At 46.6% G+C, this 14,201-nt stretch overlaps 1 protein-coding gene across 1 annotated transcript; it reads left to right on the forward strand.

Moving 5' to 3' along the window:
• The first annotated feature begins 1,520 nt into the window (after positions 1-1,520).
• LOC135388776 (uncharacterized) lies at positions 1,521-9,112 on the forward strand. Its single transcript, XM_064618567.1, has 4 exons — positions 1,521-1,743; positions 1,857-1,874; positions 4,487-4,695; positions 8,686-9,112. The coding sequence occupies exons 1-4, from the start codon at positions 1,677-1,679 to the stop codon at positions 9,037-9,039; spliced, it is 648 nt and encodes a 215-aa protein (XP_064474637.1). The 5' UTR covers positions 1,521-1,676; the 3' UTR covers positions 9,040-9,112.
• The last annotated feature ends 5,089 nt before the right edge of the window (positions 9,113-14,201 follow it).

The following is a 14,201-nucleotide window of genomic DNA, read 5'->3' on the forward strand; positions in this document are numbered from 1 at the left end:
TCACGTGACATGAGTACTTCAATCACAGGGGTGACACAAACCCACCATTGTTGTAACTACCCCCAAGCGGGTGCTTTTGGCAAAACTGCCATCTTGTCTTGGTCGCACGTCATAGAAAACGTAATTTTCAGGTCATGTGACTTTGTTTACATGTCGTTTTGCCGCTTATCGACATATTTCCGTCGTCATAATGCCAAGAGATGAACGTATTTTGCCAGCGTAAACTATGCGGTGCTTCTTCCGCAACATGGTGTCCCATTTCTTCTTAGTTTAAGTACATCGCGTCGGCTCAGTGAGTCTTACCGCGCGGTCGTCATCACATCTTTGGAAGTCGTCAACAGTATGAGGCCTTATGTGCAAAACTGCGCGTTTTACTACGATATTATAGGATAAAAATAATGACCGTGATCAAAAGACATCCAAAACGTTTCACAGAAACAACAACCGCATTGTTTACAAACAGTTTGGACGCCGATCACGGGCGCCGCCATCTTTAAGGTCACATGTGCCTTGACGTTTGCTGTGACGTGCGACCAGGACCTGTCCATGATGCATTGCGTTCGCCCAGCATGCTTTCGTCTGCGGAGCAATACATTGGATGCCACCCCTGTGACTTCAACAATAACTTTTTTAGCTGTTGCGGGGCGCTACCTACCGCCCCCTTTAATTTTTCTAATTTATGCTGTGTAATAATTAACGCGCTTTTAGAGTGCTTAGGCTCCGTGTGCAGCATCACACAGCCAAACACTACCTTTACAGTTCCTTTAAGCGGTCTTGGTCTTGAAGTGCGGAAAACGTGATTGAAGTGCGGATTAATAGAGTACAGTCGTCTGCGAACAGGAATGTGTGTAGACATGTGGCCCAAACCCAGCCAAATTGTTGATATGTTTTCAAACATAACAAGGGTCCTACAAGACACCCCTGAGGGACTCCGGATGTTCAATTAGCAATCTACTCCAAACGGGTTCAGCAGTACTTTAATACGTCGTGGCACCTGTTCACCTATCTGGATCGGCTTCCCTCTGCTTCTCTTTGCGAACGTCTGGGAGCGCTGTCGTCAGCAAAATATCAATCTTAGAAATGCGTTAGCATGAAAAGTATAAAGAATTGAGAGCTAATAACGCTCGGTGTGTCATCACAGGGGCGAATTCTACGTGATGGCGTGCAAGAATGTGGTGGTTGTATTTCACTTTAGCGTCCTTTTAAGTGTAGCCAACAAACGAAACCGCAAACGGTTCAACAGCTCAAGCGCACCCTTGTTCACATACCTGCCGCATTTGCTTGTCGAGCTATTCATTCCGCTTTAAAGATGATCGTGCCGTATGTTAGTTCAGTCAATACTCAATTTGCTGCCAAACAAACTTTTGCTGCCAACTGATTTTTGTCATACTTCCTGCAACGCGTGAGATATGAGTTTGTATGTGGTAAGCAATTTGTCTCGTGTAGGCCCCATAAATCATAATTGTTTTGAACGACATCTGTTGCGTCGTTTCGTGAGATGAAATTCGCTGAAAGTTTTCAAATCCTGGCGTGACGACCATTAGCGAAGTGCGCTCGTGTGACAACGCGTAACGGAGGCTATATACGCGACGGACTCGAAGGGCCTTCATATGTGCTGACTCGACATTCTCGTGTTACATTTCGTCCTGAGTGAGCGCATGAGGTAGCACGATAAGATGCCCAAGTATTGGTTTATTGCTTTCCACGCCATCTTTCTCATCGTGCTGGCCAACAGTAGGCACCGTGAGTTGTCGATTGCTGATTCATCTTATCACTCTATTAATTGAAAAGAGTGCATGCTGGTCAAACAATTTCGCCACTGCCTAACAGTTTGCTTCTCCTCCTCATATCGACAGATGGCGGACGCCGGGGAGGTGAGTTCCCGTTTTCATTGAACAGTCACAAACGCTGTCCTTAGAATCTGTAGTGTACGCAAATTAGAGGGACAACACACAATCCCTTACAATCCCTTCATGTATTAAAAAAAAAGAAGCTTCTAGTTAATGCAGGAGTTATCTGTTATTTGCGTTACTTTTCAACTCGCGTTGAAACCCGCAGCGACAAGGAATCTATTCTCTAAAATTTCAGGAGATGATACCGAGGGGGGACAATACTAGCCCATCAACACGGGTGACGGGTTCGTGCAAGAGAAACACGTTCCTGGAAACCTTAGTCTAAAAATAATAGTGTCGTGCGCAGACCTCCTGATAAAAAGCGGAGGTTCTGCATGTCTTTAAGTGCAATGAGTGATTACTTTTACTCTGAACGCTTCCCGAGCAGCAAATTGTTTTATCAGGAGTAATCCGACAGTCTCTGAACGGGAGGAGTTGCGTTTCTTTGTCAAAGTCATGCTGTGCAAAATTTCTAGCAAAAAATAAAAACAAAAAACAAAAAATGGAGCACGAAGTTTGAGCTAGAAAGGCATCATCGGTACTCCTTCAGGAAGAGGAATACCGGGTAGAGCGAAGTGCAATCGCCCGGATATTCTCCGGTGAATGTGTGGAGCGTTATGGGCGCCTGGAATATGATAAAATAGGAGTGGGGGGGGGGGGGGGCAGAACTCGACGTTCAGCGTAAACGTAACAAAAGTTTCAATGAGAAAACAAGCCATCTAGGCGAATACGTACTGTGTTAATGGGTTATTCTTTGTTAACGCTTCTTAGTTACCGTCTTGTTGGTAATACACAGTCAATTGTCAGACCCCGAAGTGTTGCACAAACGCGTTAGGAGATAGCAGAATCCGTGCCTGTTAGACGAGTAGGGGACGGACACATGCATACGTTACGAGTTGATAGCGCTATCATAAAGAGAATTCATTATGGTAAAGGACCGCTTCAGTTAAAAGTACTCGTTGAGCCGGTTTCGTACTCGCTCGATGAGTGGCTGAGGGAAATGGGGACTAGGGAGGGGATATTCGTAATAAAAAGTACGAATAGCCCTGGCGCTTTGCAAATAAATAGCCCTGGTGCTTTGCTAATAAAGCTTCTGATGTTGGTAGTGAGTGCTGTGTCATTGTCCCTTCTGTTCTCTCCAGCTTCCTCGAATAAACAGTTTCCGTGCTCTTATTTCAGACAACTTCCAAGCTCCCGTTTGCGCGAGTCCTGTGGGCGTTAGAAGTTTAGAAGTGTCAAAATTTTGCTGACGCAGGTCGCATAGCTTTCACCAAATAAAAGTGCAGTCATCACAACGTTAAGGTACCAATTCGTCAAACGCATTTAATGAAAATAGCAAAGGAGTATCTGTGTATCTAGCCAGAGAGCTGGAGAGAGTGCCTACGCAACCAACCAAGCCCAACACCAGCTTACAGGGGATTCGGGTCACGAGGCCACAACGTATGAAACTCTGAAACCCAAAACCCTTGCTGAGGGGAGATGCTCCGTCGAGTCAGTCACAGTCTACAGCAGCACGTGACCGCCGTTTCCGTTTTCCGCAATTCCACATCGATATATTCCCGTTTTATATATCCTCAAACTGTACGCGGGCAGGTAAGAAGCCAGCTTCGACACAACATATGCTGGAGTATGTCACTACCTTGGGTAAAAGAAAGATGGGTCTGAAACATGAGTCAGAGTTGTTCCGCAGGTGGGGAAAAGCCGGGACCGTAGACGGATCTTTTTTTAATTATTTATTATTTTTAATTTATTATTTTATTTATTTAATAATTATTTTATTATTTTATTTTTAATTTTTTAACCCTATGTTCTAGGCAGCTAGGCAGGAAGTGCATTCCCTTCTATATATCCCACACTGCTATCGCTTACTTAAATCAGGAATAAACATAGAAACGAGCATATACCGCGTCTTTGCGATAACCAGCTGCCAAAAGCGTACTGTGCTAGGTTGTGCTGGTCCTTGGCTCATGGTTGAGAACTATATTGCTCGGGGGATAGCATACACCCTTCATATGGGACTGTGCGTTAAATCGACCGACGAAATCCCACTTGACACACCCAGTCAACACAACAGGCGCATGCCGGGAGGCGAGCCTCGGCGTATAAGTCGATTACTTGAACACACAGACACGGGAGTTCAGTACGTGTTACGTAGAGCAATGCCCATCCTGACGCGAAATCCTTCTTTCTTTTTTTCCTTATTGCTGTAAATATTCAGAATGGTCAACGTGTCACGCTGCCACGCTTAAGGTGTAACTTCGCTCCGCAGGTGAATGCTACTTGCAGTCGGTGAGTGAGCAACGCCTGGAAATACTACGCTTAGGTTTTTGCATATGCAGCTGCAAGCAAGGGTCATCAAGATCGTCTTCGGCGTCTCGAGATGCTGTAGCACAGCGCGTCACTGTGCATGACACACACGGCTATGTAGACGTACTTATGCGGCTTTGAAATCTATATTCTGTCCCACAAACCAACAAGAAGAAAATCCCCCAAAAGGTTAAAACGATCCAGGTGCGGATCGTCCAGCAGAAAATGTAAACTGCGGCCTGCACTGTGTCTGAGATGTTTGGAAATACTCTGTTTTTCTTGTGCAGCCCACTACGAGGAAGCCTTCGACTGTGCTCAGATCGTGGCGGACTACCTGTCCAGCTCGGACAAGCTAAAGAGTTACGAAGTCCAAGAATATTCGGAGAGCTTGGATGGTAACACACTCGACCTCAAGAAAGGTTTCCTCACCGGCTTTACCGACATCGAAGCGGTGCAAGCAGATCTCTACGATACTGGGAACGCCTACGAGCTGTCGGTGAGCACACCTTTTGGAAGCAGACTCGTTACACTAAACATAAATTTACATAACATAAACATTACTAATACATTAACATAACTCTAACATAAATTTACAGCAGAATCGTTAAAGGGACTGTAGCATCCGCCCCGGTCCTATTGTGCTGTTTCCCTACTCGTTCATCACCGATGATAACGTCGAAAATCCTGCACGAGTTATTGGAGTAGTTTCTGCACAATTTGATGCAATGCATGGCAAGAGCAGAAGACGGATGTAGAGAGTATGCCGGAATTCCCTCTCTGCAAATCGGAGAAAACGTCACTTGGACATGTCCTATGAGGGAGCGACCGGCGGACGGGTGGGAAGGCATCTGCAGGTCGCGGAGTGTGTGATTGACTTCTGGAATGTCACTTATGTGGGTTATAGCGTCGAACGTGTTCGTATACAGCCAGGAACCTAACACTGTGTTTCTCACTCACTGAAGTCACATTGGTAACTCACACTGGTAAGTACAGTACACTGGTAAATCACGCATCTCAATGTCTGCGTATTTACCGGGTCTTTTCACTTAGAAATATAATAACGAAAGAATGAAGCAAGGAGTCAGAATAACTATTTCGTACGCAAGCTTTCGGGCAGAGCCTGCCCTTCTTCAGATCGGTGTTCTGAAGACCGGGTCTGAAGAAGAGCAGGCTCTGCCCAAAAGCTTACGTATTAAGTATAGTTACTCTGACTTAGTGCTTCATTCTTTCGTTATTATTTTTCTTGACGACGTTTCAACAAGCTGGACTCAGTATTATTTTACCCTCTTGGTCTTTTCACTTAGTATACTGCGGTGCGAACGCGGGGCAGATGTGTTCGGAGACAAATCGCCCGCGCCCTGCTCCCTTTCGTGTGCAGGGCTTACGTCATGATGGTGTTACTATCGCACGGCTTTCCTAGTTGCAGAGGGGGTGCGAATCTTGAAAACTCTTTTATTTGTTATTTAAGCTGCTTTGAAAGAGGAACTTGGCCAAGACCGTCAAGCGATGCCGAACTTCACCGGATCGGTGTGATACATACGTTTCCTGATGCGGTGGTTCTTTGCTAGCAGAAAGTATCTCTCGAGTACAAGCTATACAGGCAAAATGTAATTAAATTACAGGACCGTTAGAAAGTATTTTGGTACAGTAATTTATTACTCTTACGGTAATTGATTAGAGTTACTTAATTACTTGTAATTAATTATTTCACAACTTTGGTCTGCCATGAGTTGAATTCCGGTTTTCGTGTACGTCCATCACTTCCCCCCCACCCCCAAAGAGGTATTATAGTCCAAAAACATCCTAATCGGGGAATCGAAAATCCCGTTACTTTGACACTAACACAAAAGGAACGGGATTCATCCGTTGCGTCGTTCGCGATTTATTCGCCATAGAAACCGCATTCCCTCTCCGTCTTAAGAAGTCCGACAATGCGGAGAGGCCCCAGACGATCTCCTGCGATGATTGGGCAAACCGTTTGCGGAGACCAATGAGAGCGCGCTCCGCATTGTGGGCCTTCTTGAGAAGGAGAGGGAAAGCGGAACTTGCAGGCTCTTTCGCTCACAAACCACGAACGATGCATTTTGTGCTGTTGCCAATGTAAATGCATCTTTCATTCCACAAGGAGAAATATTTGCGCTTTAGTGTCCCTTTAAAGCAGCACTGAAATCGCAGGTGAAATGCAGCGGCAGCATGGGGGAGCCTCCGTTCCGCACGCAATGTAAAAATCATCCGCTCTTGGAAAGAGCGTATCGGAGAACGGGGGAACGTCGTGACGTAGCCTGTTCTCCTGACACGTTATTAATGACGTGGACCGGCGCGGCTCAAGCGAACACCACCTAGGCACAGAAGGCCTGCTTACCCGTCGACGTCACGTAACATCTAAGAGCCAGTCATAGGAATCATAAGGAAAGAGCCTAGTAGAAAAGCTGGGAGAGAGAGAAATGGGAGAGAGCAAAGGGGCTCTACGGAGGCGAGGCTCTCTCCCAGAGTCCAACTCCGGGAGGTGCCATGATCGAGATTCTGGATTCAGCCGGATTCGTCCACAGCCTTTCCACGCGTGAAGACCAGGCGCATGACATCCAATGCAATGCAAGTCGTGCGTGCTTCCGCTTGGCTCCATTGCGCCATGCCGTGTGCGAAGTGTGTTTGTTTTGTCTGCTCTCATGTGTGCGCTTGGATTGTGTCTTATACAGTAGGGAACGATTATCGGTTTAAACCTTGTACTGCGACGTGAAAAGAACGCGCACGGAACTCGAGACACCGTTCGTAGCACACTAGGCCTACCGTATAGATCATGGCGGCTCCCATGTTCAGATGCCCCCGTTCGCTGGTTTCTAGTTATTATGAGAGTTCTATGGGGTCAGCCGATTAGGATCGTGTTTTCAATGAGCGTAGTCAACCACGATTCACGAACCTGCCTTTGAGCGGGCGTAACCATGAAGACGATGGGCAGCAACTGTCGTCTGCGAGTAGTAAACGTCCCCCTTACTAAATGCGAAAAGAAAATAAAGCGCACCGTGACCCAACATTGTTCTCAAGACCGATTTTCTGGAAAGCGTGCTGCAAATTTGCGAAGCTAGCCGCCATCATTTGCGAGTTTCGCAGAACGGCGAATCGCGGTAGCAGACTTTATATGTCGACGTAGCGAAAGACGGAGAGGAGGCAAAAAGCTGGCCTCCTGTATCTAGGTGTCGTTGCTCAAGCGGGGTATAAGTAGCGCGTGAGCAGTGAAGGGAGAAGCAAAGAGAGGCACGGCGACTGGTTACGTCCAGTTTAAGTTCTACTACAGAACGCCCTGCAAAAGTCGCGTCAGTTACTATCATATACTACCCACAGCGCGCTCAAGGTCGCAAGGGAACTGTAAAGAGACCATGATGAATATGACGAACATGTTGAGGAAGCAGGTGGTTGTCACGATCCGGCATTTCGAACGAAGACTGCCCATTACCCTGTACAGGGTTATAGTCTGTGCTCGAAATGCTTCTTTTGACTTCTTTTGTCAACAGAAAGCGGGCAGTATGTATTGAGCGATTGAGGGATCAATTGCATAATAAGGCTAATGCATGATTGTGTAGGATTAATTACGATCTCTTTCAAGAAAACTACCATTTCGGATGGCTCCCATCCGAGGCACATGAGCTCCTAGGGCAGTGCATGACTTCACACGTTGAGAGGTTATTGGTAATCGTCGTTGTCGTTGAAATTAGGGTGTATTGCAAACACGCGTATACTAACGCAACTATGCCAGTCGGTCTTGCTTCGACTCCTACATAAAGAGAGCCGAACTATGTTATTGTTTAATTTCGTTGTTCCTTAGCTGTAATCGCTGTTCTTTCTCTCTTTCTATTTGAAAGAAAGCTACGTAAGGTGTTGAATTCGATAGAAAAAACATTGCATGTGCAGGAAAAAAATCCATCACTATGTAACCGTTTACGGACGTGTGTATTAGAAAATAATACAAACAATCAGATAAAGGGAAGAAAAAGAAATATGCGTCACTACGAAATCTCGAAGAATCGGTGGTCACGATGTCCTACACCGAACTGGACCACCATAGAGATTGGAATCGGAAATGTGGGACTTTCTTTTTCTACGTGACTTTCTGTTCAAAATTAATCACGTCACATTGCATCATAAATCAGTTCTGTATATTTCAATGTCTGGACGTGCTATATTGCCATGAATTGCCATGACACCTTACCATTGCAACGCTATACAAGAAGGGATGCAGGCAAGCATCGCCCAAGGATTATTGGCAAAGCTTGATGTCGATTTAATGGCTCATCAGATAAATTTCTCCACGTGTTGCCACTGCATTTGGTCCGCTCTTGCGACTGATGCGGCGTTAACTCTGATAAAATCTTCGAACTGAAGCGTGCTGCCGTCTATCGCAGTTTGCCGAGAAAGCTCAGTCATCATTTATGAACCATACGTAACTATAAACTATGTACTTGTTACTTACTGAAAGTCTATCCGATTTCAGATGGTCCTGGAGGTGCCTGAACTGGAGCTGAGCAGCTACAACTTTTTCGAGTGCTACGACGGCAGCTACGACTGGCTTCATGTCAACGTCGCTGCTAAGAATGCACGCTTCCGTCTGGGATTACGCTACAACGAATTCGGCCTGCTGGAAGTGTTCGACAGCGTTTGCGAAGGGTTTGACAAAGTTAAGGTGTACATTGATGAAGAGGAGGTGCATCCTTACGAGGACGTTGTTTCAGAACTGAGCAGGAATATTTTTGAATCTGTACTCAGCGAAACCGTACCCGAGGCTTTCGCATTGGTAGGGACGGAGGGTGAACTGGGTGATATGCTAATTGACGACTATTACAAGTAACGAGGGGAGGCAAACATATCACATTTCAGTTCACCAATGTTATTACTAATAAACACGGTATTATTGCTCGTTACATGCAATGGTTATTCCTGTGTAACACTGTTCTCCTTCTTTGTGCACATACCTTTCACCGCTGCGAGATTGATCACTAACTACCACGTTACGGTCTTTGACGCAAGAGTTCAACGGCAGGCAGGGCGCGCGTATATCAGAGCTGGTCCAGCTTGAAACAAGCAGGGTTATAACTTTTAAGTTATCTGACTTTAAATAGATTACTTACGAGAAGAGGGGGTTTGGCTAGTTGTAACTTAAAATCACTCGGGGCGAGCCTATGTTAGCCGATACTGGTCCTGTTTGATGGCAACACACACGTGTAAATCTAACAATTATATATATTGCGAGACAACCGCGACCAAATGAAGACACGAAGGCAGACGCGGACAGGCGCTCACTTACAACTGGTGATTTAATGAACCGCACAACTGAATGAACATATTCCGTTCAAGCCCTGGACGGCACCCACAGGCTTTAGCAATCTAGAGAAGTTGAGAGCCCAACATGAATGTTCAGGACCAAGCATGCTCACTAAGTCTATCCTTCACTGAACGTCCAGTCTGTCCAATGTAAACACGTCCGCAGGTCAGAGGGACGCAGTAGATTTCCCATGTGGTGTAACTATATATTATCGCCATTTTGAATTAAAAATCTGATGTCAAATATATTACGTCTCCCCTACTCGATTGTGCATTGCTTTGTCAGCAGGACGCATTTGAAATGTTGCCTACCGCACAGTTATGACAACCACGTGTAAGCTAATTTTTGCATGTACGACTAAAGAAGACTCACTTTGACCGTCGTGTTCTTTATTCACAGCGCCCTAAAAACTTTATTGATTGCTATTATAGGTAGCGTTGCGGTGAGTCTGCGAATTTTGGCCAGTTATGTATTTTTCTAAGGCAGTTCTCTGTTACTATGTCAAACGCTGGAGTTGGAGTACTCAGAAATACCTGCACAAAAGGAGGAATTGTGCCACCCCGGAAGGTGACGTAATTCAACAGAAAGAAACGTGTGTAATATGTCTCACCCAATAACGAGTACTGACTAACTGCAGATCTCAGTTTCCCTCGTATGTGACAAGTGTTCCCACTGGTTTACGATGTTTGTCCCCGCAAACTACTGGGGTGTCTCCTTTTTCTTTTTTCCTTTCCAACTAAGTGTGGCTAGGTGGTCTGGGGTAGCTTGACTTCATCGTGACTTACGTCCCCATTTTTCATCCTCTATCATATCACATCACACATCACGTTTCGTTGAGAAGTAGTCTGCCCTGGGGAGCAAAACTGTACTATACGCCATACATACAGGCAGCCTAAAGACCTTTCCAGAGAAGGACATTCTTCCGGACGGCGTTTGCTTCCGATGACACACGAAAAACGAGATCCTCCATTTCGCAAACGGGCCTTTGCGGAAGGGTAGAACTCTTGCCCACTTCAGCGTGAGTGAGGGGATGTATAGTATGCAGTGGCACTTATTTTTATGTGTTTATCTACGCTGGTATCTGTGTAAATATGCGTGGATTGATTATATTTGTTGTGGAGGCGCCACGGATTTCAGTATATATCCAGGAAGGTTCCTCGCGAGGCCAGCGGGGGTCTGGGAACTACATCTGTGAAGGTTCAGAGACTTGAGCAAGCGAAAATTTGGCTTCCTTCTTCTTCTTTTCTCCTGCAGCACATCCGCTGAATGTTGACCAACCTTCCTTGACACATTAGGGCAAGATGTAACGAAAGTTCCCAAAGAAGCATGAATGGAGGCACACCAAAGGGTGACCACTTTAGGAGGATGACCGCGTGCGGGGTCCCGGCGATTTTTGTTTTTTTTTGCGAAAAAAGGAGGAGAAATTGAACTCGTGTCCCGACTTGTTCTACTACTCCTAACAAATTCTCACCCCCAACCCCAAGTCCCAAAAACTACTTCTCACTGTCCTCCACCGTTGCACAAACCGAACAGTTCGATGAGTCGGCTCTTCCAACTTTATGAAGAAAATGACGGCCATAAAGCACATTCAACCGACACCGGTGTAAAAACGTCTGAACAGAGCGCGGTTATGTACACGGAACTTGGAGAGTACACGGAACACAGAACTTGAGCTGCGGATCTATGCGATGTAGCAGCGACGAATCACTCTGCAATTGTACCCATCGCCGTCTGCACATTTCCTGCGACAATGACCTCAATGAAGATGTAACATATGACTTTGAGTATGTCACCGGATGTACTGTTGAAGATAGGTGTGCTATGTGCGGTAGTTCGTCTGCAGCTTGATTCCCTCCTATACCCACATGTCCAGGAATCCTGGTGGTTGTCTTGCCAGTGCAATGCTTCATTTGATAGAAGTAGAGTCACAAAATAAGCTTCGCTTCAGAGTAGCGACACTCAGCTCCACAGGCGAGCAGGTAAGACATTTCGTTTCCGCTCCGCACGAGCGCCATCCTCAGTTGGGGATCAGAGACCGGTGAACATAGCAATGCTCGCCCTGGAAGCCTCAGCCTGGAAACCTGGTTAGGGAAGCCTTTCGTCTGTGATTGTCGTGCGCCATTATCAACGTATTGTCCAAGACACCGTCCAGAGGATGTCAATATGAGCTCAGGGCTGTCAATGTGTCTACCGTGGTGAGCTGCTCGCAGGAGGAACAACATTTTGGACCGTGCTCGATAGATGGCATCATGAGCGCTGTTAGATGACGTTAGCGTGGCGCGGAAACAACGCTGTCTCTCCTGCTCACCCTTGGAACTCAGTGTCGCTACTCCAAAGCGAAGCTTTTAAGTACATTCCCAGAACAAGAACAGTTTTTGTTTGAATGAGGGGAGCAGAAAGGTACAAAACCCAGCGAACCGAAGGGGGGAAAGTGTGGAGCAGGTTTATTCGTGAGGAAGAGTCTGCCCCTGAGTAACCTGCCACCGGCTACCACCAGAAAGGTTCTTTTCAAAACCATTCATTTTACAAAAAATAAAAAAAACAGATAAAAAAAACAGATATAAGGTTGTTAAAAGCTATAGCATGACTAATATGACTCAGGAGGCGATTTTTTCCTTCTTTTCAGAAACATAGTTGATGGTAATAGGATAGTTGAAGATGAAAGTAGCTTTCATTCAGAGAAAGGACAACAGGGATCCTGAACACGACCGCAAACAACTAGACAAGAACGAGAGCAGACAACACAGTGCTGTGTTGTCTAACAACAACACCAACAAATAAATCGTGGCTATGACATAGGGTGATTCACCGCTGGAGAGCAGTACACTACCCCATTACACACGAAACATTAGATATGAGATATGAGAATGAAGTTATGTACAAGCACAATAAATGAGCGCTCTTCCACTGGCTGCGCTACGCCACAAAAAGGAAGATGAAGAAAAAAGAACACGCACACTTGAAAGAAGCGTCAATGGTCATTGAGATGCAGAGTATGACTCTACAGCGCCTGGAGCAAACCGGTAGGCAAGAGAAACTCCAAGAACATCAGAAGACATCGACGATATTGAGCGTGGATCTGACATGGGCCAAGAATATCAGTCAAGTTGAATGCCTGTCGGCTAGCAGTACTCAACTGAGCACAGAGTTGCCGCCTCTCCGTATCGTAGAGCTCACATTCTGTGAGGACGTGCTCAATGTTCGCTACGATGCCACATTTGGAGCATAGGCTGCTTCTACAGTATCGGATCCGGGTTCTTGAATTGGGGAGTGAAGGCTACATTGAGACGAAGCCTGTGCAGGAGGGACGTATATTGGTCTGGAACAGGGAAAGACAAATTTGGACCCATCGAATACATGAGAGATCTGTCAGTGATGCCAGAGTCCGATTCGACTGCAGGCGAGCTAGTGGCTGGACGAGCTTAGTCAGAAGTGATCCCCTGCCTCCTCTCGACAACACTATTGGTACAACCGTCCGAGACTGTCACTGCCGGGCAGCCTTTGCCGCTCTCTCGGCCCCTTCGCTTCCGCTCAAACCACAGTGACCCGGGACCCACTGCAGGAATATATGATGACCGTGATCGCTCAGACGCTGAACTTGATGGAGGATATCAGTGACGATTGGGGCTAGCGATCCATGAACCCCCACGTTGGCTGTACATTGAAGAGCAGCCTTTGAATCCGAGTAAACGACCCAGCACCGCGGAGCGTCACACGATGCCTGACGCAGAAACAACAGGATAGCATATATGCTGTGTTGTCTAGCTTCGTGCTTACCTAGTTGTTTGCGCTCGTGTTCAGTATGTTACAGCAAGAAGCTCAATCATCTACATTCCTTAATGACAATAGGGACCTTCAGTTTATCATTTCGCCACATCCGATAACTTTCCGACTCAGCACCGTGGCCACTACTCATGCACCAGTGGAATCGGTGCAAGAGCTATTGACCGACAAGTATAGGAATATGGCGGGCTTGTTTCGTGGCCGAAAGACTGGAAAAAGTTTGCGATCGAGACATCCAGTGTGCCAGCATCGCGGTGCCTGCAAAATAGGTTGCTCGGAAACGTTTCGGGTTGTAAGGTGTCAGGCACAAAATGGGAAGACGGCTTGGCCCCGCTGGTCGCCTGCGGCCGTTTATGACAAATTGGCGGCCAAGATGACGTCCCCATTTGGCCAGGACAGATGTTGATGAATAAAGGTACGGAACAGCAGGCGTGTTACCAAAGGCAAGATAGACGTTTATTAAGACTTTAAGTTGGTATAGGGCCGAATGAAAGAGTTCATAGATGTTGATGCGTCGACGCTGGCCCATGAACTCCCCTGGGCTCTCTCGCGCCCGTCGCTTTTGTGGATGGACGATGCCACGATGAAGGTGATGATTGGACAGAGGCAGTGAGGATGATGCTGCTACTGCTCACAAGTGTAACATCGCCTAGTATGATCGCCATTGTTTAGCATACAAACTCACTCGGAACGCCTCCTACCCTCCAGCACTGGTACCCGTATATATGAACACAAAGGTGTTACAATCAGGGCCGGTGCTAGGGGTGTGCGGGGCCTGAGGCAAAGGCACATCGCGGGGCCTGTTTCACACGATTAAGTGCATACTTGATAATTAAAAAAACTAATCCCTGGTTGAGGGCTTGGAGCGCGAGGCCTATGCAAGTGTGCGGCCTAAGGCGGCCGCC

The sequence above is a fragment of the Ornithodoros turicata genome, chromosome 3 (genome assembly GCF_037126465.1).
Source record: "Ornithodoros turicata isolate Travis chromosome 3, ASM3712646v1, whole genome shotgun sequence".
NCBI classification, from domain to species: Eukaryota; Metazoa; Arthropoda; class Arachnida; order Ixodida; family Argasidae; genus Ornithodoros; species Ornithodoros turicata.